The following is a 24,808-nucleotide window of genomic DNA, read 5'->3' as shown; positions in this document are numbered from 1 at the left end:
TAGGGGGTGCGCACGCGCAATAGCTCCCCCTTGGGGTCTTCCTGGGCCGTCTCCAGCCGTCTAGCTGGGTGGGCGCTCAGGACTCTAGGAAAAGGACCGGAGGCAAGGGAGGACCAGTAGCAGTGACTCAGGGGTCCCCAGAGGGAGCAAGCCAGCGTGTGCACAGGTTCCGCCAGTGAGCAAGGTCAGGTCCAAGCCCAGTTCCCACACCGGCCGCCTCAGCCACGTGCTCCCACTCGGGCTGCCCCCAGCAGCTCCTGGCACCTCACCTTTGCTCCTGCGCTCCCCACCTGCTCTCTCCACACGCAGACTTCCTGCCCCCACCCCAAGCACTTCTCCGCCCTTGGTCGCTCTTTCCAAAGGCCAGCCTCCCCCCCAGAGTCCTTCCCTCCATGACCATGACCATGACCGGGTTCCCCGCACCAACTCCCCAGAGGACCGTGGCTCTGGGCCCGGATGTGAGGGGCTGGGAGGTTTCCTACCTGCAGAGCAGGGACACTGACAGTACCCATCTGACTGGCGGGGTTTGGGAGGACACGGTGGACAATGCAGTGAGGCTGTCAGGGCGGGTAATTCGTGCTAGCTGCCTCCTCATCGGTTGTGAGCACAGGGGTTTGTCTTATAGTTCTTTTTATTTTTTATTTATTTATTTATTTTTATTTTAGAGACAGAGAGCAGGGGTGAGGGGCAGAGAGAGAGAAAGAGGATCTGAAGCAGGCTCCAGGCTCAGCACGGAGCCCAATGCGGGGCTCGATCCCACGACCCTGGGATCGTGACCTGAGCTGCAATCAAGAGTCAGGCTCTCAAGCGACTGAGCCACCTGGGCGCCCCTATTGTTGTATTTCTAGATGCCTCTCAGGACCCAGCACCCAAGGCCACAGGAGGTGAATGCAACTGAAGCAGCGGCCGGAGGGGACAGTGGTGGAGGAGGAGGTGAGACCAGCTCGGGGACAGCCATCCGGTCAGTGTTCATAAAGCGATGGGCCAGCTCTGGAAAGCGCTCAGGAAGGATCCGGCCTGCCCCCCACTGCCACCGTGGAGAAGCTGCCCCAAAATATGAAGGCTGTTCTCCCAAACTCCAGATGGCTCAAAGCGGATCCCACCACCCGCCACCTTGAAGCATGAAAGAGATGGAGTCAGGGCAGGAGGGAGCTAGTCCTGCCCTCCCAGCCTCACATGAAGCTTCCGGAAGTTGCTCCTGCCAGGGCCGGTGTTGGGCCAATCTAGAAATCATTCCCGGGGGTGTCCTGAGACAGTCACCAGGTCACCCCAGTAACGGATTCCTGAGCCGGTCACTGCAGTTCCAGCTCCCTGGCGAGCTGGGAAAGGCCGGCTCTGACCCTCGTCCAGAGAAGTCAGGGCTCCTCCCGCCATCGGGGGTGACGGGCACGGGCAAAGCGCCACTCAGTGTGACAGCGTCTCCTATGTTCCGCGGTGCCAGGGTGGCTCTGGGCACATGGGAGGCCCACGCTCCCCAGGACAGTGCCCAGAATCTGCTGGAGGCAGGGCAGTTCCCTCCCGAGGTGTGGACCCCGAACTGGAACATATGTAAAAAGGAAACACAACCTTCTTTTGAAGTCAAGGGACATGTGGACTTGGATTGCTTGGCATTTATTGAGTACCTACTGTATGCACTTCACACCCATTCTCTCTGATCCTCCAATGTCCCTGCAAAGTAGTTAGTGTTCCTATTTTATTTTTTTTTTAAATATAATTTGTTGTCAGATTGGCTGACATACAGCGTGTGAAGTGCACTCTTGGTGTATTGTTCCTATTTTAGAGAAGGGGGCGTGTAGGCTCCGAAACAGTAAATAGAATTGGCCCAAAGTACACAGCTCAGAAGTGGCAACGTGGAAATGGAAACGGAGGTCTCCGATCCCAATCTTTTTTCTTGGGGCGGGGGCGTGGGGAACCTCTGGAAACAAGAAGGAAACACCTTCATTTCATCCGTGAGGTTTATTCATAAGCATTTATGAAGCAGCCCCTGTGCACAGCCATTACTCAGAAAAGCTGGGTCCCAGGCTCTGGGGAGAGCTGGGATGTGAGATGCAGACACGTGGGCAGGTGGTGGATGACCTTCACCCCCAACACCAGCCCCAGCCCAGCCTTCCAGCCCAGCTGTCCCCCAGGGTGAATGGGGGTGAAGGGAAGGAGCCGGAACCTGCAGACACCTGCCATGACCACTAGATGGCGACTGTAGGCTGCTTAAATCCATCTCTGTCTTGGAGACCAAGAGGTAGGTCACCCTGATCCTTCCCCTAGAACGGGTGACTGTGCCTGACAAGCCAAACAGCTGTAGGGAAAGTGTGACTATTTCTAGGCATCCACCAGGCGAAAATGGCCAGGATGCAGAGAACCTGGAGGGGGAGGCCGAATCAGAGAGGAGGGTGAGTAATAGGGCTGGCATCTCTGCTCCCAGCTGGGGCTGAACAAGCAAGTCCCCCAGTGTCCATCGCCCAGGCCAGAGCCCTCGGCCCCCTTGGGCAGCCGATGGGCAGTGCTAGTCCTTCCCCATGGTGTAGCCCTGGATCATGCTGCTGAAGTAGACGGGCGTGTTGCGCTCCGGGTAGAAAAGGACCATGTAGCACTTAGGGCCAAAATAGCCGAGGCTGATGCCCAGAAGGTTGAGCACCGTGACCAGGAGGTCCAGGGTGGTGACCAGGACCCCCTCGTAGACGGACATGAAGGTGCAGAGGGAGACGGAGGAGGTGAAGTAGAAGGTCATGCAGAAGGTGATGAACTTGGCCTCGTTGTAGTTGGTGGGCAGCTCCTTGCCCATGTAGGCGAAGCTGAATCCCGCCACGGACAGAAGCAGGTCCAGGCTGGTGTTGAACAGCAGCGCCCTGCGGTAGTTGCAGGAGAGAACCATGACCTTGGGGTCGTCGGGGTCAGGGCGGGCGGTGGGGTTGGTGGTCGTGGCCAGCACGTTGCCCGCCACGATGGCCACCTTGAGCACCGTGAAGGACGCCACAAAGATGTAGGGCCCGTGGTAGCGGACCCAGTAGCTGTAGGCACGCGGGAGGCGCCTGGCCATTTTGAAGACGCAGACGATCTGGAAAGAGCGCACGGCGATACAGGAGATGCAGATGGTGAAGCAGAGCGTGAAGACGGTCTGGCGGCAGAGGCACCGGAAGAACGTGGGCTGCCCCACGTACATGGGGACCATCGCGTACGCCAGCAGCAGCGGCGTCAGCATCAGGAAGCACATGGGGCCCCCGGCCGAACGAACCACGGGCGTGTGGAGGTGCCTCCAAAAGACGACCAGGATGGCCAGGGTGCTGAGGAAGCCCAGGATGGACAGCAGGGCCACGATGATGGTGGGCGCCTCGTGCCACTCAAGGAAGGCCAGCCGCCGCTTGAAGCAGGAGGTGTCCTTCCTGTGGGACCACTCGTAATTTGGGCAGGGCTGGCAGTCAAATTCGTCTGCAAGGGCCCACAGCAGCTCCCGTCAGCCACACCCACCTTCCCAGCACCCACATCCTCTGCACCTGCTCCGGGCCGGGCTGTAGGGGCAGGGGTGGGGGGCGAGCGAAGGGCACAGCCACCACTCACTGCGTCCCTCACATCCACTGACCCATCACCTCCTCACTGCAACCCCATTTCACAGATGCAGAATCAGAGGCTCGGCCGGGCAATTACAAAACCAGAAAGTTACAGAGTCAGGATGTGAACCAAGGTCCCCTCGACTTAGAGCCTAACAACTGTAATGCCTTCCTTCCAAGACTGTACCCTCGGGTGAGATGGACACTCAACCGTTTGTTTAAACTGGTTTTTGAGCACTGCCCACTGTGATAGACACCCGAGACAGGAGGCCACAGATGGGGACAAAACCCAGCCCCCTGACTTCAGGCGACTGATCGTTACAAGAGGGAGGCCTGTGAAATCATTCAACAAACTTGTTGAGCATCTGCTCTGGGCCCCGGGCTCTCCTGGACACATAGTTAGCGCTCTGATTGGTAGATGAATGCAACCATTTAATTTCCTGATCAGTAAAGTCGCGAAAAAATAATTTGAGCCCCAGTGGTGAACTGTGCTAAACACTAATGTGGACAGAGAGATGACAGTCCCCACCTTCCTGGAGTGTACGGTCTATAGGCAGAGATGTCCATTCTTCTCATCAAGGACGGCACTCAATACACACATGCTGAGCAAACGTTGTATGCTCTGAACTGCACTAGGCACTCGGGAGGCCAGAGAGATAACATTTCTTCTGAGGACAGAGACATTCATTTGTTTGTTCATTCACTCCTTCATCCATCCATCCATCCATCCATCCATCCATCCATCCGGTAGACATTCCCAGGCCTGACCGCCTGGGCCCTCAGCTGCATGTGTGTGCAGTGGGGGTCAGTCACAGCCTCGCCTGGCTGAGGGCTGTTCCTTCTCCCCCACCCCCAACAGCGTGCACTGTGGATTTTTCTCTACACCACCTGTTAGGGAGATACAAGCGGACTCAGACAGGGCCCCTGGCCTTTGGACACCTGTGTCCCCGGGATGAGACTCCAGAGACCCTGCCACAGATGAAGGGCCCTGCCAGGGCGGGGCGGGGCAGGGGTGCGGGTCTGCGAGTCCCACCTGCAGTTCGGTTGAGGAAGGTGCCCGGAAGGCAGTCGAGGCAGTCGAAGCAGCAGGGATGGATGCCCACGGGCTTCTTCCTCTGCCCAGGCTGGCAGTCCTTGGAGCACATGGACACAGGGATCTGGAGGGAGGAGGGCAGAGAGCCTGAGCCCAACTAGCAGGATGCTCCAGACAGGCAGCCTGGCCCCTCCCTGGGAGGAGGGGGCACGGGGATTGCCGTTGGAACTGGACCTTTGTAGGGACCCTCTTAGTTCGGCCTGCCTAAGGCCCAGTCCACCTTCTTCAGCTAACAGCAGGCAACTATGGAGACGGAGACTTTCTGAGACCGGCGGGCAGATAAGATGAGCCTGCTGGCAGCCACCATGTCTCCGTGGATGGGCAACATTCCCAAGGAAGGAACTGAGATCTGGAGAGGGTGAGATCCTGGCTCCTTCCACGCCTGAAGCCTCATGGTCCAGTCCTGGACTTTGCAGCGGTGGGAGGCGACTACTTCACTTCGCGGGGGAGGGCAAAACCCACCCTAAAATCCAGATGGTGTCTCAGGGGACCCTACAGACCCACAGCCATCGTGAACACGAACAAAGCCAGAGGAAGCACATTTCCCGACTTCAACGCTTAACTACAAAACCATGTAATCAAAGCAATATGGTGCTAGCATAAAGACAGGTGTATAGACCAATAAAACAGAATAGAGTCCAGACACAAACCCTCACACATACGGTCCAGTGATTGTTGACAGGGGCTCCAAGGCCATTCATTCAGTGGTGGAAAGACCGTGTTTCCAGGGAATGGTGCTGGGGACACTGGATAGCCACTTATAAAAGCATAAAGTTGGACCTAAAGCCACATGCGGTTAAAGTTGGACCTAATGCCACACGCGGTCACCTCAAAATGGAGCCAGGACTTCACTGGGAGACCTAAAATCATAAAAACTGCTGGAAGGAAACACGTGGCACAAGTCCCATGACACTGCATCTGGCAATGACTTCCTGGGTAGGACTCTGTGAAAATTTAAAACCTTTGTCCACCAAACAACAGAGAGAGTGATTTACAGAGAGAGTAAACAGGCATCCCACAGAACGGGAGATAGCATCTGCATATGTGCATCTACCAAGGGATTAATATCCAGGATATATAAAGAACTCCTAAAACATAATAACTTAACTCAGAAATGGACAAAGGACTTGAATAGAGATTTCTCCAAAGAAGATACACCAACGGCGAACAAGCACTTGAAAAGATGCTCAATCAGTAATCCTTAGGGAAATGCAAATCAAAACTGCAGTGAGAGACCAGCCTACATGTGTTAGGAGGGTTACTATCACAAAACGGGTCATGATCCTTGTTGGCGAGGATGTGGAGGGACCGGAACCTCTTGGCTCCCGCCGGGAATGTAGACTGGCACGGCCATGTAGGGAAACAACATGTGGTCCCTCAAAAAGTTAGCACCAGAATGAACACATGATCTAGCTTACCCCTCTGGGTGTATACACTCAAGGATTGAAAGCAGAGACTCAAAGGGATATTTGTACACCCATGTTCAGAGCTGCGTGTTCCTGAGAGCTTACATGTAGAAGCAACCCAAGGGTCTACGATGGATGAACAGATAAGTGAAGTGTGCTAGCCACCTGTAATGGATTATTCAGTCTAAAGAAGGAGGAAAATCCTGACATATGCCACAGAATGGATGAATCTAAGGACATGATGTCCCGTGAAATAAGCCAGTCACAAGAAGACAAATGCTGTGTGAGTCCATTTATATGAGGTCCTGAGTCAAATTCAAAGGACCAGAAAGTGGAATGGTGGCTCCAGGGGCTGGACGGAGGAAAGAGTGGGGAGTCAGTGCAGAAGAAAGGATACGGTCTCTGTTTTGAAGATGAAGAGTCTGGACATGGAGGGTGGTGATGGATGATAAGAACGTGAATGTACTTAATACCCCTGAACCGTGTAATTTAAGATAGTTAAGGCGGTAAACTATTTATGTATATCTTGCCCCGATAAAAAAAAAATTGGGAAAAAAATGGTTAACGTGGTAGATCTTATGTTATGGAGGTTTTTCCCATAATGAAAAAATGTATTGTAGGGGCACCTGGGTGCCTCAGTCAGGTGAGCGTCCATCTGACATTGGCTCAGGTCATGATCTCACAGTTCATGGGTTCGAGCCCCGTGTCGGGCTCTGTCCTGACAGCATGGAGCCAGCTTTGGATCCTCTGTCCCCCTCCTCCCCTGCACCTTCTCTGCTCACACTTGCCCTCTCTCTCTCTCTCTCTAAAATAAACATTTTAAAAATTATGTTACATTAATATATACCAAAACTGGGCGCCTGGGTGGCTCAGTCAGTTAGGCCTCCGACTCGGGCTCAGGTCAGATCTCACGTTCGTGGGTTCGAGCCCCGCATCAGGCTCTGTGCTGACAGCCAGCTCAGAGCCTGGAGCCTGCTTCTGGTTCTGTGTCTCCTTCTCTCTCTGCCCCTCCTCCCCTCATGCTCTGTCTCTCTCTGTATTAAAAATAAATAAAACATTAAAAATTAAAAATATATATATATACCAAAAGTTACAGAAGGCAGTGAACTCAGTACTTAGAGGGGACCGTACAGCCACAAGTGACTCACTAAAAGAGGAGAGTGCTTTCAGATCACTGCCACTTACTGTCTCCTACACAGCTAAGTTTACTCTTCTCTGTCCTGGTTTGGTCCACGCAGAACTGGACCACTGACATCCTGCAGAACGTGATGCTGACCCATGCTTCATGCATGGCACCATAGCCACAGGGTCTGGTGAGTAGGAAGCACCCTTTATGCCAGGTAAGACACGGATCCTTAGGTGCAAGGGTACATGATAAGGGCCTGGCCACACCGGTGATGCCTTCAGGACCCCCGTGGTCTGGGAAAGGCCGGGACATCCTCTCTGTGCAAAGGAACGAGTCGTGACATCTTCCGCCGTCTACCATTAGAGATGTATGGCACCTGGCGAACCTCTTGAGATTTGGGGGACAGCAAAACTCGCTCTTGGAAATACCGTTCCGACCCACATCCATCAGGGGGCTCAGATGACTTCCAATGTCCAGGCAAACAGTGCCAAGCCCAGAGGAGGAAGGCCTTAGCTGCAGGACACGTGTCCTGGCCACCCAGGCCATGTGGCCAAGCAGATCTGCTGATGTCAGTGTCGCCTGAGGGGGACAAGCCCCAAGACGAAAGACGGCACGCCTTCCGCCGCAGAGTACCACCCACTCTTTGAAAATCAGCTCCCGGCATCCTGCTGGGCCCTCGAGGACAACCAGCACGTGGCCTCACAACATCAAGGGACCCTCAGATGCACCAAGTCATGTGGTCAGGTAGGAAGAGTGGCAAATGTCCATGTAACGGAAATGGCGCATTTGGGATCAGGCCAAAGCCGGCCTGGGAGTGGGGGGGGACATGTATGTTTCTTAAGTCAGTGATTCTCAGGTGATCCATTCACAGCTTGAAGTATTAACATGAGCTCAACACGGACTGCTGCCACACTAAGGTCCTCTCCCAGGGGCACCCCCAAAGGACGGTAATGAAGGGAACTGTCCCCCGGGGGTGGAGTTGCCAGCACAGCACATGTGCACGGAGAAAGGCCCCGGAGTACGGCTATTCCCGGGCTGCTGGGCAGTGACGGGTGGCCTGGCCAGTTGCTCAGGGGGCCTGAGCGAGACCAGAAGAGCGGAGAAGACATGGTCTGGGCGGAGAGGCGTGTGCATGGATCTACGGGAGGGAGCACAAGGCACGACCATCTCAGGCCAATGCCAGTGCGAGAACACAGGGAGTGACGAAGAACCAGATGGAAAGGAGGGAGCCTCCGAAACAGGTCAGCGGCCCCTGTCGTCAGCCTCCCCGGGCTTGCACCGAGTGCCCATGGTGTCAAGGCTGGAGGCTGTGGGCGGGAGCGCAGCACCTTGGGCTTCCTGTCTCCGTGGTCAGTGTAGCTGCTGCCACTGCCGAACACCTACCCTTCCAGCGCAGAACCCACACTGAGCCCTTGATCTGGGGCCATTCTACACAGATGCTGGCACAGTATCAACGTCAAGTGCCGTCGTCCCTGGAGGGAGCACTGCCTCACCCGTGTAAGGACGTATCCCCCCCTCCGTCTGCTGTGCAGCACCCCAACGAGTTACTGTCATTGGTCCCCCATGAAATCAGCTCAGACAAGAGACCCCTTGTCCACGGGATCCACCGATCCCAACACATTCCACAGCATCATCAGGAAGCATCCCATCTGATAAAACAACAGTACGTACCAGCTGGGGGACGGATGACACCTCCAGGGTAGGGACATGTTAGGGTGAGCTGTAAGCATTGACCGAAAAGCGGGTACATAGCGCTGTGGCCCCAACAGCTAGAACACCCACCATTGTTCTAAGGGGCTCACGGTAGAGTTGGTGCTTCCCTGCCCCACCAGTGGGACTCTTCTAGAACTCAGGCCTCCAGGGAGGGAGCATGCCCACCGGCAGACAAGATGGGTGTGAGGTGCCACCTGGCTGTTTCAGGGGCCGCACGCCAGGGAACAAGAAAGCCAAGAGAGGAGGAGGTCAGTGGCTTGGGTTAGCGGGCGAGGAGGGCCAGGTCTACCCACACAAGAGGGTAGAAAGGAGTAGGTCTGGAATCCAGAAGATTCCTCACAGCAGCCTGGTCATCACTGCTGCTGGACACCTACCACCACCACAGACCATCAGGGACAAGGCCACCACAGGCTCAGGCACCTGGGGACAAATGTCCAGAACACCCTACCAGCCAAGTGGCGGAGGGCAAAGGACTCCAGCATGGACGGCGGAAGGGAGAGATGAGGAACGCCGGCTCCGCCCAGCCCCCGCTGCAGCTGCAGGGCCGGTGACAGTGTCCCAAGTCCCTGTGGTGTCCCCTCAAGTCCCCACGAAGAGACCGGCAGGATGGGGGAGGATGCCTTCACAGTGAGCACAGTGAGGAGGGGACCTCCCGTGGCCTCCCTCATGGTTTCTCAGCCCACCTTTTCTGCTTGCTGTTGCCATGGCAACCAACCCACACAGGTGTTACCTACAGCCCGTCCCCTAAGTTGCCCTCAGTCTCTTTTGCTTTGTGCCCTGGGGCTGTGGTGCCAGATGCTAGTGGGAAGCTGCTGGGCACCCCCACACGTGTGGCCCTGGAACCACAAATGAGTTAACCCCCAGGTGGCGACCTTGGACCACAGCCAGGAGTGGGGGGTGGTACAGACCAATGGATCCATTCCATCCTCTTCCTTCCCTTGGGGCCAACTCTAAAGTGGCCCCTCAGAAGGTCCTGGTAAGACTGAGCTCAACATTCCCTTCTATGACTTTCTCTCTATCCCCAATGGACTCTCCCACCTCACCCACTCCTGTTCCCACGGACCGTATCCTGGGAGAAACTATCTGCACAGAAACCCTTGTCTCAGGCTCTGCTTTCCAGGAATTTAAAAAACACAAACAAACCCAGGTGAGGACACTGTTATTGGTGGACTTGCGTCCCCTCAAAGTTCCTGGACGCCTGAAACCCCAGGACCTAAAAATGTGAACTTATTTGGAAGTAGGATCATTTCAGACGTAATTAGTGAAGACGAGGTCATCCTGGAGGGGGCGGGCCCCCACTCCAATATGACAGATGTCTTTATAAAAAGGGAGATTTGGCGACAGACACGCCCCCAGGGAGAGTGCCCCATGAAGCTGACCACAGAGAAAACTGCAGCCAAGGAAAGCCAGCGATGGCCACCTACCCACCGGAGGTTGGAATAGAGGCCTGGAACATTCTCCCTCACAGCCCTCAGAAGGAACCAACCCGACTGACAGCTTGAGTTTGGACTTCCGGTCCCCAGACTGCGGCCCTTTGTGACAGCAGCCCTAGCACACCAATAAAGACACCAACCCAACGGACTCCATAAATCTCCCCAAAAGCTCAGGAACTAGCAGCACCAGGCACCCCAGAAACCAGGGTAAAGCGTGTGGTATGTTGGGGGGACTGGTCAAAGCACTTGGAGCTTTTATTATTATTTTTTTAAGTAGGCTCCATGCCCAGCATGAAGCCAGACACAGGGTCTGAACTCACAACCCTGAGATCAAGATCTGAGCTGAGATCTAAAATCAGATGCTTCACCAGCGGAGCCACCCGGGCACCCTGGCTCTTTGACCTTTTAGATGCCTCCCCACCCCACCAACCCCTGGGTCTCTATCCCTCCCCACATCGGCGGCCATTCTGACAGCTTGTAATCTAAGAGGGTAACACAAAGGAGCTTTAGACAGACAGATGTCAGACACAGTTGAAGGCACAGCTACTGTCCCCAAACTGTGGGTATTAATGGAAAGGATGTAGTCTGAATGCTGTGTATAGAGACAGGCAAAAGCTGTGTGGCCTTAGGCAGGTCATGCAACCACTCTGTGCCTTCAGTCTTCCAACCCATAAAATAGGAGGGATAGTGGCATCTACTTCCTAGGTCGACACCAGCATTGAAGTCCTCAGCACGCATGCGTCCAGCAAACATTCACTTTGCTCAGCCCCTGAGCCCCTGGGTCCTGAGGCATCAGAAAGCCTGAGACTTCCACAGAGCTGAGCCAATGGCAGGGACACCCACAAATAGGGACCCCACCAGGGCCCCTGCCACCCCTGCACCAGCCGGTGCCCAGCCCCAGCGCCCGGCCCGCCCACCAGCCCTCCACGAGCTGACCGTGTTGTTGGCCGTGTGCCAGGAGACGTCACCGGTGGCCCTCAGCTGCCGCAGCACAGGGCAGTAGGAGGCGATGCTCCGGAAAGGGTTCTGGCTCAGGTCCCATTGCCACTGGATGACCTCCAGGCCCATGAGCAGGTCCCCTTGCTTGTCAAAAAAGATCTGGTGGCCCAGGAGGGTGAAGTTGACCTTCCAGATTTCCTGAAGCAGCTAGAGGGTCCACAGGGAGAGGAAATGAAGCCAGCATCAGAAGTTGGGCAAGAACTGGGGGAGATTCTACTATCCCATGAGACTTGGTGTCCCCCGCCACGCCCCCCACCCCCCCACACACCCCCGTGCAAGAGGGCAATGAGACCGCAGATGCAGCCTCGGCTCTGTGGTCAGACCCAGCTGGGTTCAGGCACCAGCTCTGCCCCCGCTCGGAGCCTCAGACCTGTCTCTGAACCTCCTCTTCTGCAAAGCGGGACAAAAAACACCCTGTCTCTCGGGCTCTGAAGCAACACGTGAGTGTCCCAGTGTTGGGAGCTTGGCACGGCGCCTGAGAACGCAGACATCTCCCCTCTGGCTGAGGCGTCAATGTTATTCCTTCCCCCTGGCAGTCACCTCAGCCATCCCTCGGGGACCCCATACCTGGGCTCCAGAGTCCACCGCCTCTCTCACCTGCAAGGGTCGGCGGCACTCGCCCCTGCCCCCCGGGTGCTTCCTGCGTCCCCACAGCCAGAGGCCACTCTCCAGTCCCTCCCCGGGGCCACCCCATCACTCCGAGAATGCAGAAGCTGGTACAAACTGGAATACGCTTTGCACTGGGCCTCCTTTGGCCTGAATTCCAGTCTGAGCTCTTTCCTCATTTTTCTGTGTGATGTTGGGCAAGTCACTGAACCTCTCTGGGCGGACATCCCCCCCTCCCAGCCCCTAAAAAGGCTTCCAATGTAGATACTCCATCAGTCTGACTCCTAGATTTTTCCCTCCATAAATGAGGGAGTCTGTTGGGCTACGTGTTGGGGGTCCAGAGCTCGCGTCGCCTCGGGGACCGACAGCCAGCCAGCCAAGGGATTCGGGCCCCAGCCTTCTTCCTGCTCAGCCCAGGGAGTGCTTCTGGAAGCCTCTTCGGAATTTGCACATGTTGCTGGGACTGAGGGCAGTGGTCTTAGGAGCTGAGAGGAGGCAGGCCTCTGGCTGGGGATCAGGACGCTGTGGAGGCCCACGGGGAACCCGGTCCAGGCGTCCACGGCACATCCCCACAGTGACCTGGCCAGGCTGGGCTGAGCAACCTGGGACCCCAGGGCTCGAAGGTAGGGGGTCAGAAAGTACTGTCCCTGCCACTCTCTGGACCGGGAGGAGGCCTGGGCTATTACTGTCCAACACTGGTGTCAGAAGTGAATGAGGAGAAGGAGAAGGACATTCACCTTCTACTCAGGACCAGGTGATGTGCACACATCATTGCCAGTACTCGCAAAAACTCGCAGGGCGCATAGTAGCCCTTCTTACTGAGCACATGAGAAATCGGAGGCTCAGAGAGATTGATTAACTTGCCCAAGGTTGCACAGCGAGTGGTGGCCAAGCTGGATTCAAACCCAAGTCTGCCTGAGGACAAAGCTCTGCCTCCCAAGAGATGGACAGATGGATGAAAGCTGAGATGCTGGGGTGGACAGAGGCAGAGAGAAGGACGCAGTGAAGAGTGAGTGAGCGTGGTGAGCTGATGGCAGATGCCCCGGCCTGTGGTCCTGGCTGGCCGGTCTCCGTTAGAGCCCCATGGCCACCAGCCCTGACCCCATTAAATAAAATAAAAGGACTCTGAGAACACCTTGCAACTCCAACGCTCCATGATTCCGTCACGTGCTGCCAGAGCCCCCTCAACGTTTGTCAGCCTGGATTTTCCCCAGCCTCCCCCTAATCATGCCTTCCCCATCCCCAAGCCTCCCCTATACCCGGGCCTCTCCCTCCTCCCCGCCTCTCCGATAGCTGTCCTCCTTTCCATCCCCACTGCCCCTGCCCTGGGACATCACCACCCCCTGGCCACTTTCTAGGCGGGTGACTGTCACCCCTCTGAACCCCCACCTCACCTCTATATGGGCAGCGACCATTGAGTAACAGTGTCTGTTCACAGGGTGTCTGGAGATAGCTAATAATTCACAGAGTGGGGTTAGCACAGTGCTGGGACACAGTAGGGGCCCATTCATGCATTCATGCATTCATTTATTCAATAAATATTCACTGAGAGTCAGCTCTGAGCCAGACCCAGTTCCAGCAGCTCAGGAGACAGCGCGGAATAGGACGGCAGGACTGAAAGGTCCCTGCTCTGTCCAGCCTACGTTTGGGAGGAGGGGGGTGGTAGGGAAGCGCCAATAAACAAGAAAGCAAGTGAATAAATACAATGAAAACAACTTGGGTTAAGCGTTATGACAAAAATCCACAGGGGGGCACAGCACGACCCGGCACTGGGGTAGGACGCCCCCCCCCGCACAAGTGGGGAAACGGAGAGGGACGGCCCGAGCTCAGCTCACCCGTCACCAGGCCATGCGCCCGCCGTAGGGTGGCATCTACCCTCAGCAGAGGGCCTCGTGGTCTAACGTGTCTGCACAAAAGGGCATAATTTCCACCATTCACACCAGTGGAGACCCTGGGTGATTTTACCATAGGACGATGTGCTGGGCTCCCCACTTCCTGTCCCTGTCCCTCCTCCACCTTGACCCCAAATTGGCTTGTCGGATTATCTCCAAAACAGCAGTTTCAGTGCTTTGCCTAGGAACTCCCTGTGGGCTCCTACTGCGTCTAGAGCAAAGCCTCAACTCCTTCATCGGGCACCTGATGCCCCCCAGTGTCACCTGCAGCTGCCCTTGTCCCCCATTCTCTGGTCACAGTGGCCTGATCACATGACCCAGACCATTATTCTCCTCCCAAAAGTGTCCAGTGCCTTCCTGGCCCTTCTCACTCCCAGTGATGCCACCTCACACACACACACACACACACACACACACACACACACTGCAACTCTGACGAGGGTCTGGTGAGCCCACAGTGCCCCGCTGGCCATAGCAGGTGCTCAGGAACTGGGTTGTTATGATGGGTGCTCTTTGGTCCCTACTGTTGGAGAGGAAAGAAGTCAGTCGGTCTTTCATCACAGCTATTGCAGCATTGGCTTAGAAGAGCCGAACAGTACGGTGGGAAAATCAGGGGCTTCAAAGGGCCAACCTGGGTTCAAAGCCACGGACTACCACTTACCGCTAAAACTGCCCCAGACAGGCCACTTTGACTCCCTGTCTCAGCCTTCCTATCTGTGGATTAGTGACCTCATAGGATGGTCACAAGTTAGGGTGATATAGACCAGGCACTCGGTGCCTCGTGGATGCTCAAAAGACAGTAAAACACCCAGGATAATCACGTATATTATTAATGTAGCAGGACATACAGTAAAGTAGAATATCCTGCTGGTGGAGGCTAGAATCCCTTTAAAGAATAATTGCATTTTACTGCTAGGCATTACCCAAAAGATACAGGAGTGATGATGCATGGGGGCACATGTACCCCAATGCTCATAGAAGCACTTTCAACAATAGCCAAATTATGGAAAGAGCCTACAAATGTATATTAAGAGAAAAGGACAGTTTTATAAAGAGCTAACTAAACGGTGCAAAACAGAAAACTATAGATTTAAATTCCAGGTCTGAATGCAGGTGACTCCTCCGTCCTTACTCCCCTGAATCATCCAGACCGGGGACAAAAGATGCGCACACCCAAGCCAGAGCCTCAGACAGCTGCACACACATGTCCTCCCCCAAGACCACCTCTCCGGAGACGCGGCAGGGGAGCCGGGATGCCCACTGCCTACCAGGCTTCCTTCCAGGGAACTTCACCCAAATCTGCCAGAGCATGCTCTCTCGGATGGCGGTGATTACATTAATTTTAAACAAGAAAGAAATTTTGTCACCATGAAGGACGGCGGGTCCCATATGTCTGGAGGCAGGGCGTGTCCCATGGCCTCCCGCCAGTTTGCCCAGGACCCAGCCAGCGTTGGGGCCGTGGTCTCCAGGGCAACAGCTCCTCGCGCCTGCGCTGTGTGGCCCTGACTCTCGGTGGGTGGGGCCTCACCTGCCAAGGATAGACCACCCGCTTGGAGCAGGTGGTCTGGGTGCAGCGCAGGAGGCGGTGCAGCGCGTGAGCCACCGCGTAGACAGCCGAGTACACGCTGTAGACCACGCGCTCGCCGGAGAGCGTGAGGACGGTGTTAAAGGACACGGTGGCGTCAAGGCAGCTGTCGCACTCCTGGTTGCAAGTGGCCCCCAGTCTGGTCCTGTTGGGCGGAGGCGGCCCGGCCCAGGCGGGGCGCACGCGGAACTCGCTGAAGCCCGGGATGGGCACGCTCTGGGTGGTGATGCCCAGGAAGGTGCCCGTGTGGCGCAGCTCGGTGAGGTTGTGCAGGACGGGGTCGATGGCCCAGGACTCGGAGGCGATCCACACGACGCCCGTGAAGTTCTGGCGGAGCACCTCGTGGAAGAAGTTGTGCAGGACCAGGTCTGGCGACAGCAGGACCACAACGCGCGCCGAGCTCCGCCGCAGCTTGCCCACGATGGTCTCCAGGCGCCAGTGCTCCCACCGCGACACCACCTGGCTGCGCTGCGGCTCGGGCAGCGTCTCCTGGAAGGCGACGCAGATGTCGCCGCCGGCCAGACGGTTGCTGAGCAGCTGGCCGTTGTAGCGGCCGTAGTGGTCGCTGCTTACCAGCACGACGATCCAGTTCCAGCGGTAGTGCAGCATCAGCTGCACCATGGCCTCGATGTGGTGATCGGCGCCCGGCACCGTGCGCAGAACGGCAGGGAAGAGCTGCTTGTCCCGCACCTCGTCACTGACGGCGCTGTAGGTGACCTGCCAAGAGTGCAGGGCCACCCGCGTGAGCTAGGACCTCGCAGGGCCGCCATATCCTCCCACCCGGGTCACCACAGTGCCCCCCCCTTCCCCGTAGCCATCTCAGCTGTCCGTGGCAGTCCGTGGCCTCAGTGCCCACTCCTCCCCACTCTTCGATCACCTTACCCCCCCAACAGGGGCGCCTGGGTGGCTCTGTCAGTTAAGTGTCTGACTTGGACTCAGGTCATGACCTCGCACTGTGAGTTCAAGCCCCGAGATGGGCTCTGTGCTGACAGCTCAGAGCCTGGAGACTCCTTCGGATTCTGTGTGTGTCTCTCTCTCCGACCCTCCCCTGCTCATGCTCTCTGTCTCTCTGTCTCAAAAATAAACAAACATTTAGCAAAAATTTTTTAAAAACGCAACAGCTCCTAATGTCACTCAGGGACTGCCAGAGTCCTTCAGTGGCCCCCAAGGGGCTCCATCACTGACCCCAGCCCTCACTTCTCTGACTTCATCTCCTCCCTCCTCTCCTTTCTGGTCCTAGGTCGGCTCAGTGGTTTAGCTAATGCACCAGGCACCTGCCAGCCTCTGCATTCGCTGCCCCCTCTTCCGGAGTGCTCTTCTCCTAGACACCCAAATAGCTCTCTCACCCCTTTACTTCCCTCAGTCTTTGTCCAACAGAAACCACCCCCCATGGCCATCCTGCTTGAAACGGCAGCCTCCCCCTACCTGCTCCACCTGCCCACTGACCTGTCCAGCTTCCCACACCCTACTGGCCTTTTAATTTTGTTCAGTGCACATCTCACTTTCCAACAGCCTATATCACATGTTTATTGACATGGCCTGGCTCTCCTGCTAGGAGATGAGCTCTAGGTTTTGTTCCCCACCGTGTCCCCAGCCCTACAACAGCACCTAGCACAGGAGGTGCTCCGTAAATACTTGCTAAATGTATGAAAGGGTGAGTTTAGTCCTGGACAAGATGCTTCACATAAGCTTATTAATATTTGCTGAGCACCTGCTATGTGTCAGACCCCTGGCGCTTTACATAACAAATAATGACAGCAAAACTTACGGTGTGACTCCCTCCTGTGTGTCGAGCCTTGTGCTAGCTGCTCTTGAATGCATAAAAACTTTTTTTTCATGTTTTATTTATTTTTGAGAGAGAGAGACAGCATGAGCAGGGGAGGGTCAGAGAGAAGAAGACACAGAATCGGAAGCAAGCCCCAGGTTCTGAGCTGTCAGCACAGAGCCTGATGCAGGGCTCAAACCGACGAACCACAAGATCATGACCTGAGCCGAAGCTGGACACTTACTAATTGAGCCACCCAGGTGCCCCTAAAAATTTTTTTAATGCCAAAAATCTTTAGGCCAATTCTGGCCTAGGCGCTTTCAATCATGATGATGACGACGCTTACAATAACAGTAGCCATACTAATGGCACTTTTCTGAGGACCCGTTATGCAGCAGGAATTGTGCTGGGCTACTGTACAGGATAATTTCGAGCACTTCCTGAGTTTTCATTTTTGTGTAAGATGCTTTATATACCATGACGTGAGTGCCTAGCTTCTGTGTCCTACAAACTCCTACACAGGTAAAATCCTTTAACCTTCTGACAGCCCTAGGATGGAACTCTTATCATCCCATTTTATAGGTGGGGAAGGTGAGACGCAGAAGCCTTAAGAGATTTGCTCAAGTTCTTACCATGACCAGGACTCAGAGCCAAGGTGCACACCCAGGTCTGTCCACCTCCAAAGCCTGAGCTCTTAACCAAGAAGCTGGGCTGCCTTCCTAGGACTGGGGTTGACATTCCGACCCTACTTCCTGCCTCCTCATACCCTCATGACTGGTGGGGGAAGTGCACTCCCAGGATAACCACTCCTCTGCCCCCCAGCTCCCCCCTCCCCCAGGACACAGGGGCCTCACCTGTGGAAGGAGGAAGAGAGAGAGGAAATGGGCCACTGTTACGGTGGACTCCGAGTTGTCGGGGCCAATGACAGCCACCACGCGGGGCACATAGTGGCTGTAGTCCTCCTGGATGGGCAGGGAGTAGTCTTTCTGTGCCAGGAAGTAGAGCACGGGCTGGACGTTGTTGGAGACGTAGCAGGTATCCACCATCTCATAGCCCAGCAGCACCCCGGGCAGCAGGCTGCTGTGATTGTTGATCTCCTCCACTGCGAAGCGCATGGCCTGCATGAGGCTGTAGCCCAACACCTTCATTTCATACCTGGGGGAACCCCACGGGGTGGGGTGGGAAGCAGGGCCAGAGTGAGAAGGGGAAGGGATGGAAGAGCCAGAGGGTCCCCTCTGCCTGCCACAGGGAAGCCAAGGAGTGGTCCAAGGAGCCACTCCAGAAGATTCTGGCATTTTTATCACACCATGGTCACCTACCACATCTCCAGAATCATCACCATCATCCCTACAACCACCTCTGACACTATGATCGCCCTGGCTGCCATCAATCACTACCATTGCCACCACTCCCACCATCCCTATCTCTCCCACCATTCTACCAATGCCACCAATGTGATCACCAGCCCACTATAACCTCTGTCATCACTATCACCATCATCACCTGCTATTCCCATTAACAATATCACCACCACTGCCATCACTGTAACCATGTGTCTGTGACCACCATCACCATCACCATCTCCGTCACTGCCACCACCATCATCATCTTCATCACCATCATCACCACCACCGTCACCATCATCACCATCATTACCACCATCACCATTATCGCCACCAACACCACTGTCCTCACCATCAAAACCATCAGCACTACCATCATCACCAACAGCATCTCCACCACCATCATCTTCATCACCTCCACCACCATCACCACCATCACAACAGCCACAATCTTCACAGTCACCACCACCACCATCATCATCATCTTATCTTCATCACCATCACCTCCACCATCATCAGCACCACAATGACCATCACCATCATCACCACCACCATCAGCCCCATCCTCATTACCGCCATCTTCATCACCATCACCATCACATTCACTACCACCACCATCATCGCCATACTCTTCACCATTTGCGTTATCACCGTTATTACTACTATCAACATCATCAGCATCACCAACATTACTGGACTCCCCACCATCATCACAGGCATCGGAACATTCATTCAACAACGTGCCTAGTGCCATCACTGGTACCACCACCTTCATCATTCCCAAATCAGCATGAAATCTTCCCCAGCATCACGTAAAAGGTGCATTTCTTATAGTCAGCTCTTTATCATGTTTTACCCACTCTTTTCTTTCTCCCTGTCTCACAGAATGCCTTCATCCTCTCTGCACCAAGTCACTATTTCATCATCCCAGGCTGGGTCCATTATCGCAGCCTTCACGCTTGCACAGAGATGTCTCACCCAGTCTTGAGTGATGCCGCCATCCCTGGGGCTCATAGGGGCCGAAACGAGTGGAGGAAACCCCTTCCGGGCCTGGGAGCACCCCTCCCATCTCACCAACAGCCCTAGACAAATGCAAACCTTCCCTTCCAGTCTGAGAACCTGCTACAGAAAAACCCCATCTCTGCCCTCCAAAGGCATAGCCCTTGGCTTCTAGACTTGGACTTGACATGGACTCAGTAGGAGTTCCCCGCTTGACAAAGTAGGTGGGGGTGGGGGGTGTCTACAACCCCTCCAGGCTCAAATACCCTGTAATTCTTTATCAAGAGACATAGCATTGGGACAACCAGCTCTCCATATTTCAGAATACAATTGCCGAAGGTTTCTGAGGCCAAGTGGGGTCTCCCTGCAGGCCTGCCGGGATAATGCAGCATGAGAGGCTGCAAGGAACGAGGAGGAGCATCTTGAGCCCTCTGGCCTGACGCAGTCCCCTGAGGGGCACGGGACCAGCCCGGGCTTCCCACCGCACCCCCCGTGCCACACCCAGCCCCACGCTGGAGACTCACTCCTTGCACTGGGGCACCTGCAGGAAGTTGAGGTGGACGATGCCTTTCACGTTCGCGTGGAGGGTGAAGAGGCCACCAAGGAGGTAATCCCCGGCCAAGTAGAAGTCTGAGTTCTCGGCCGGCTCAGCCAGGACCTGCAGCAGAATGATCAGGGAGCAGACCTCCCTGGCCCGGGGTCTCATGGCTGGGAAGTGAGGGGTCCCCCGAGGTGGCCCTGCCTCATTAGAGAGCTGACGGCTTGACACCAGGGGATTTGCACAGACATTTACATAGTGACAGTCCTGCCATGGCCCAGGGGGCGGGGAAAGCACCTCGGACGGGTGGAGACGTTGAGAAGGGGGGGGCGAGGGGAAGGGGTTGGAGAGGCCAGAATTAAGGTGATCCCTTCATAGGGCATGGTGGGGCCTGGGTGGTCTGGGAGAGAACCCCCTTCGGAGGTAGAGAAAGCGTGTCCTGTTAACATGCACACAACTTAACCTCCTGCCACTTGGTCAAGGACAGGTCTCATGCCCCTGATGTTTCCAGCATTTGGGAGTAAAGGACACAGATACACACGCAGGAGACAGAGTAGATCTTGACCAAGTTGCTCCCAGCATGTAGTACATTATATACGGCATCTGACCCAGGACAGGTGTCCCAAAAGTAGTGGCCGTTGTCAGTAAGAACCCGGGACCCTGGTGCGTGCTTGCCATCCACCATCTTGCTTAATGATCACAATAACCGGGTCTATGACCAGCCCCATTCCACAGACGAGAACACTGAGGCACAGAGAAGTTAGGAAGCCTACCCTGGGTTGCACAACCAGCAAAACGGGGGGACTCAAGGCTCACAGTCAGGTTCTAGGACCTGGTTCTTAATCTCCATGACCTGCAACCTCCTGAGGTCACGACCTTTGCTAAAAAGCAGCGGTTCCTCAGCAAAGAGAGTGGGAGCAGAGAGGGAGGCGGCTGCCGTCTGTCAGCCAGACAGCCCAGCAGCCAGCTCTGCGGGGTGAGCCCGCGCTGGGTGGCCCCCTTGCACCCAGCACCCACCACCCAGGGGCAGGGGCACTGCCAGGAAAGAAAGCTGAAAATTCCCAAAGTCCCCCAGAGTGGGATGGAGGGAGAGGATTCCAGCCAACTGGGCACCATTGGAATCCAAGACCCTGTATGCATAATGTCGTTATGGTCCTTGGGTGGCCCAGTGGGAGCCTGGGGGCACCTGCTGTGGGACGCTCTGGGTTCCAGGGTCATGGGGAGAAGGGCCTCCCAGGCACGGAGGACTGAAAGCCCCACGCTCTCCCTGCCCCACCCCAGCCAAGCCCAGCTCCTTCTTCAGGGGCTGGTCGGAGCCTTGCCTCCTTGAGGACACTGTCCCCGCCCTCATTCACAGGAGCCACCTCTGCCCCGAGCTGCAGGGACACAGGGGTTACACGCACATCAGTTCTGAGGAGGGAGAATCAGGATGCTGGTGGCTGGGAGGTCCCGGAATGTTCTGGAAACTCCCAGCACAGTCAGACTCTCTAACCAAGCTCGGGTACAAGCAGAAAGCATCTAAATTAACTGGAGCGCCTGGGTGTGGCCCCAACCCCAGGGTGCAGGGTGGCTGGGAGAGCCACCGACCCAGCGGGCACTGCCAAGCGGACTGTGTGGCAAGGCTGGGCAGGGTCCAAGGGACACAGCCAGGACGCCCACGGGATACGGCCTGCAGCCTCGGAGACTATGAGCTCTGCGAGGAGGAAGGGTCTGTGCCTAAGGCCTGCTAGGTGGTGGTGACGCACAGGTCACTTCCGTCACTAATGTGTCCTGAGGGCTCACGGCGCCCTCCCAGTCTGTCATCCCATTTTTTCCTTAATAACTTGCCTTTTTTTTTTTTAATGTTTATTTATTACTGAGATACAGAGATACAGTACGAGCAGGGGAGGGGCAGAGAGAGGGGGACACAGAATTGGAAGCAAACTCCAGGCTCCGAGCTGTCAGCACAGAGCCCGATGCGGGGCTCGAACTCACAGACTGTGAGATCATGACCTGAGCCAAAGTCGGACGCCCACCTGACTGAGCCACCCAGGCGTCCTTACCTTCCCTTTTTTTTTTTTTTTTAAGTTTATTTACTTTTTTTTTGAGAGAGAGCGCGTGTGCAAAAGCAGATGAGGGACAGAGAGAAGGAAAAAATCCCAAGCAGACTCTGTGCTATCAGGACAGAGCCCAGTGCGGGGCTTGAGCTCACAAACCCTGAGATCATGCATGACCTGAGCCGAGATCAAGAATCAGATGGTTAACCGGCTGAGCTACCAAGGTGCCCCTATTCTCGTTACCTTTTGATGTGCTATTGTTATGTCTCCACTTTGTACAGGAGGAGACTGAAGTTCAGAGAGGGACAGTCACTTTTCCAAAGCCACACAGCAGAGTATGTGGATTGGAGGAATCCGAGAAGTGGTGGAGACAGAGGGGCTCCCTTGACAGAGGTGATCTCTCTGAAGGCCAAAATCTGAAAAAGGAGCACCAGACAGAGAGTCAGGAGCCTTGGTGTCCGGGCCAGCTGTGCCCCAACTCCCCTCGGGCAAGTCACTGTCATTTTCTGGGCTGCGGTCACACTACCTATAAAATGGAATCAATGCTTCTTAACATTTCGGTAACAAGGAGCCTGTTGAGCTTCTGATGAAAGCCCTGAACGCTGATCACACGCCCCCAGTGAACGCAGCCGTGCACGCAAACCCGGGGTGCACCAGGCTCGGGGCATGAGGCTCCTCTGCGGGCTGGGCAGGATCATCTCCACAGCCCCCCTGGCCGGGACATCATGTGAGGGGCGGGTGGATAAGGCTGGGGTGCGGGCCGCCCTGACGACCAGCCCCCGGGAAACCCCGCGGCGCCGTGACCCTTGTCCAGGGCTGCGCACACGGCACATGCCCCAGGGCAGCCGGGCCTGACACAGCCGCCACCCCGGGGGTCCAGTCCAGGCCCCATGTCACCATGTTCACATCTGCGTGGCCACTGGCGGCCAAGGCCATGGAGAGCCACGACTTATGCAAAGTATGCGGGGGGAGGGGGCACAAGGAAACGGGGGGGTCAGGACAGGCTGTGAATTTGCCTCCCATCTGCCTCCCCGGTGTGCACGGACAGGAACTAGCCAGATTTGCTTCAGGCCGGAAGGGGCTGCCCTGAACCTCCCTCCTCCCCTTGCCAAGATGGTTGGGGGGGATGGAGCGCAGGGGGCGCCCCCAAGAGAGGCCTCACCCCGGGGGCTGCAGGGGAGATCAGCTCCTCTCCCCACTCCACCCTCCCATCTGTCTACTGACTTGCACACCCTCCCATTTGCTACTCTGCACCCCACCCACTGTACACCCCCTCTTTCTTTCCGGCCTGTGCTCCCCGCCCCCCACCCCCAGGACCAAATTGGGCAGCTGGAAACCTGGCTCCAGTCCGGCTTACGGTGGGGCCAGGGGTGGGTGGGCAGGACCTCCTCCTGGGGAAGGTCTGGCAGCCAGGTGACCCCAGCCAGCCTGGCTCAAAGACCCCTCGAAGGAGGGCCACTGGGGAGGCCTCAAGGCCCATTTCCAGAGACCCCAGCCTTATCCGTCACCTCGCTGAGATGTTTAAACATCAAAAGTGAAGTGGACAGGGTGGCCCAGGAGGCCACAGGGGGACAAAGCACCAGAAACGGTGTCCCACAGGGGGCAGGCGGAGGAATGGGAGTGGGTGGGGAGTGAGGGGGTCCTGCGCCTGGGCTCTAAGGGCTCAGCCCAGGGGCCGGGGGCCCGGCAGCAGGCAGGCTCTGGGTCATCTCTGCGTCCTCACCTATAAAGTGGCCAAAGCCACCTCCATTGAGAGCGAGTAAATGAGACAGATGCACCGAGGATGTGCTCAATGGGCGCAAATATTCCACGCTAGTGTCCTCCACTTCGTTCCTGGCGCCGCACTCTTGATTTTAACCCCAGTAGAAGGCTGGGGTCCATGACTCTGTATGACTCTTCTTTCTACGGCTCAGACCCCCCAACCTGGGTTCCAATCCCCGCTCTGCCACTCACTGGCCGTGTGACCTCTCCCAGGCACGGCCCTCCCCGAGCCCTGCTCGACTCCCAACACCTGCCTTGACGTGTGTCATGGGGTCTGAGCGTCAGCACCCCTGATCTGCCCTGGCTCCTGTGGACTGAGTGCTCCAGGGGCTGAGGGCGACTGCCTGGGTACCTGGGACCCAGAGGGAGGACTCAGCAGAGCCCCTGGGGCAGAACTGTGATGTTCCTTGGGCACCTGAGGGTTGTGCGGCACTTGCTCCACCATTCGGAGTGGCGGCCGACGACCTGACAGTGTAGAGGCTATGGCTGCTTGTCTTGGGAGCCCCGGCGACAGGCGCGCCCCATCCTGCCCGCTGGCTGTCCGGCTCCCACCCAGGAGCTGCTATGTCCCTGCAAGGGGGTAGGGTGGAGAGGGTGCTGGCATGGCCACCAGGGCAAGTTCTGCCCCGGCCCCTTACTGAGTGGGCCTTCTTTTCCCTGGGCCTCAGTTTCCTCATCTGTGAAATGGGGCTAAAATAACCCCGCCTCCCTCACAAGCCAGTATGATCCAAGGTACCTACTGGCAGCAGCAGGTCCAGAAACAGGGGCTCTGTGATGCCCGGCTTCTCCTCCTTCCTGGGCACAGGGATCCAGGGTGAAGGTGTGAGGGAGTGGTTGAAAATAAGGTCTCTGGGGCGCCTGGGGGCTTCAGTAGGTTGAGCGTCCGACTTCAGTTCAGGTCATGATCTCATGGCTTCTGAGTTCGAGCCCCATGTCAGGCTCTGTGCTGTCAGCATGGAGCCTGCCAGCTT

At 56.2% G+C, this 24,808-nt stretch overlaps 1 protein-coding gene across 1 annotated transcript; it reads right to left on the bottom strand.

Annotated features, from left to right (window-relative positions):
• Positions 1 to 1,937: 1,937 nt before the first annotated feature.
• On the bottom strand, positions 1,938 to 20,208 carry TAS1R2 (taste 1 receptor member 2). The gene is made up of 6 exons (XM_029948076.1): positions 20,027 to 20,208; positions 18,015 to 18,315; positions 15,339 to 16,112; positions 11,250 to 11,459; positions 4,576 to 4,699; positions 1,938 to 3,423 (listed from the first exon to the last, which is right to left on the bottom strand). The coding sequence occupies exons 1-6, from the start codon at positions 20,206 to 20,208 to the stop codon at positions 2,501 to 2,503; spliced, it is 2,514 nt and encodes an 837-aa protein (XP_029803936.1). The 3' UTR covers positions 1,938 to 2,500.
• Between the last annotated feature and the right edge of the window lie 4,600 nt (positions 20,209 to 24,808).

The sequence above is a fragment of the Suricata suricatta genome, chromosome 8, assembly GCF_006229205.1.
Source record: "Suricata suricatta isolate VVHF042 chromosome 8, meerkat_22Aug2017_6uvM2_HiC, whole genome shotgun sequence".
Taxonomy (NCBI): domain Eukaryota; kingdom Metazoa; phylum Chordata; class Mammalia; order Carnivora; family Herpestidae; genus Suricata; species Suricata suricatta.
This window is presented reverse-complemented; position numbering and strand designations above follow the sequence as displayed.

Excerpts from the sequence above, each read along its gene's own strand:
- TAS1R2 (XM_029948076.1), bottom strand. The coding sequence starts at position 20,208 with ATGAGACCCCGGGCCAGGGAGGTCTGCTCCCTGATCATTCTGCTGCAG. Across the intron at positions 18,316-20,026 it reads CAGGTGCCCCAGTGCAAGGA|GTATGAAATGAAGGTGTTGG; the intron begins GTGAGTCTCCAG and ends GGGTTCCCCCAG. Across the intron at positions 16,113-18,014 it reads CTCTCTTCCTCCTTCCACAG|GTCACCTACAGCGCCGTCAG; the intron begins GTGAGGCCCCTG and ends CACTCTTGGCAG.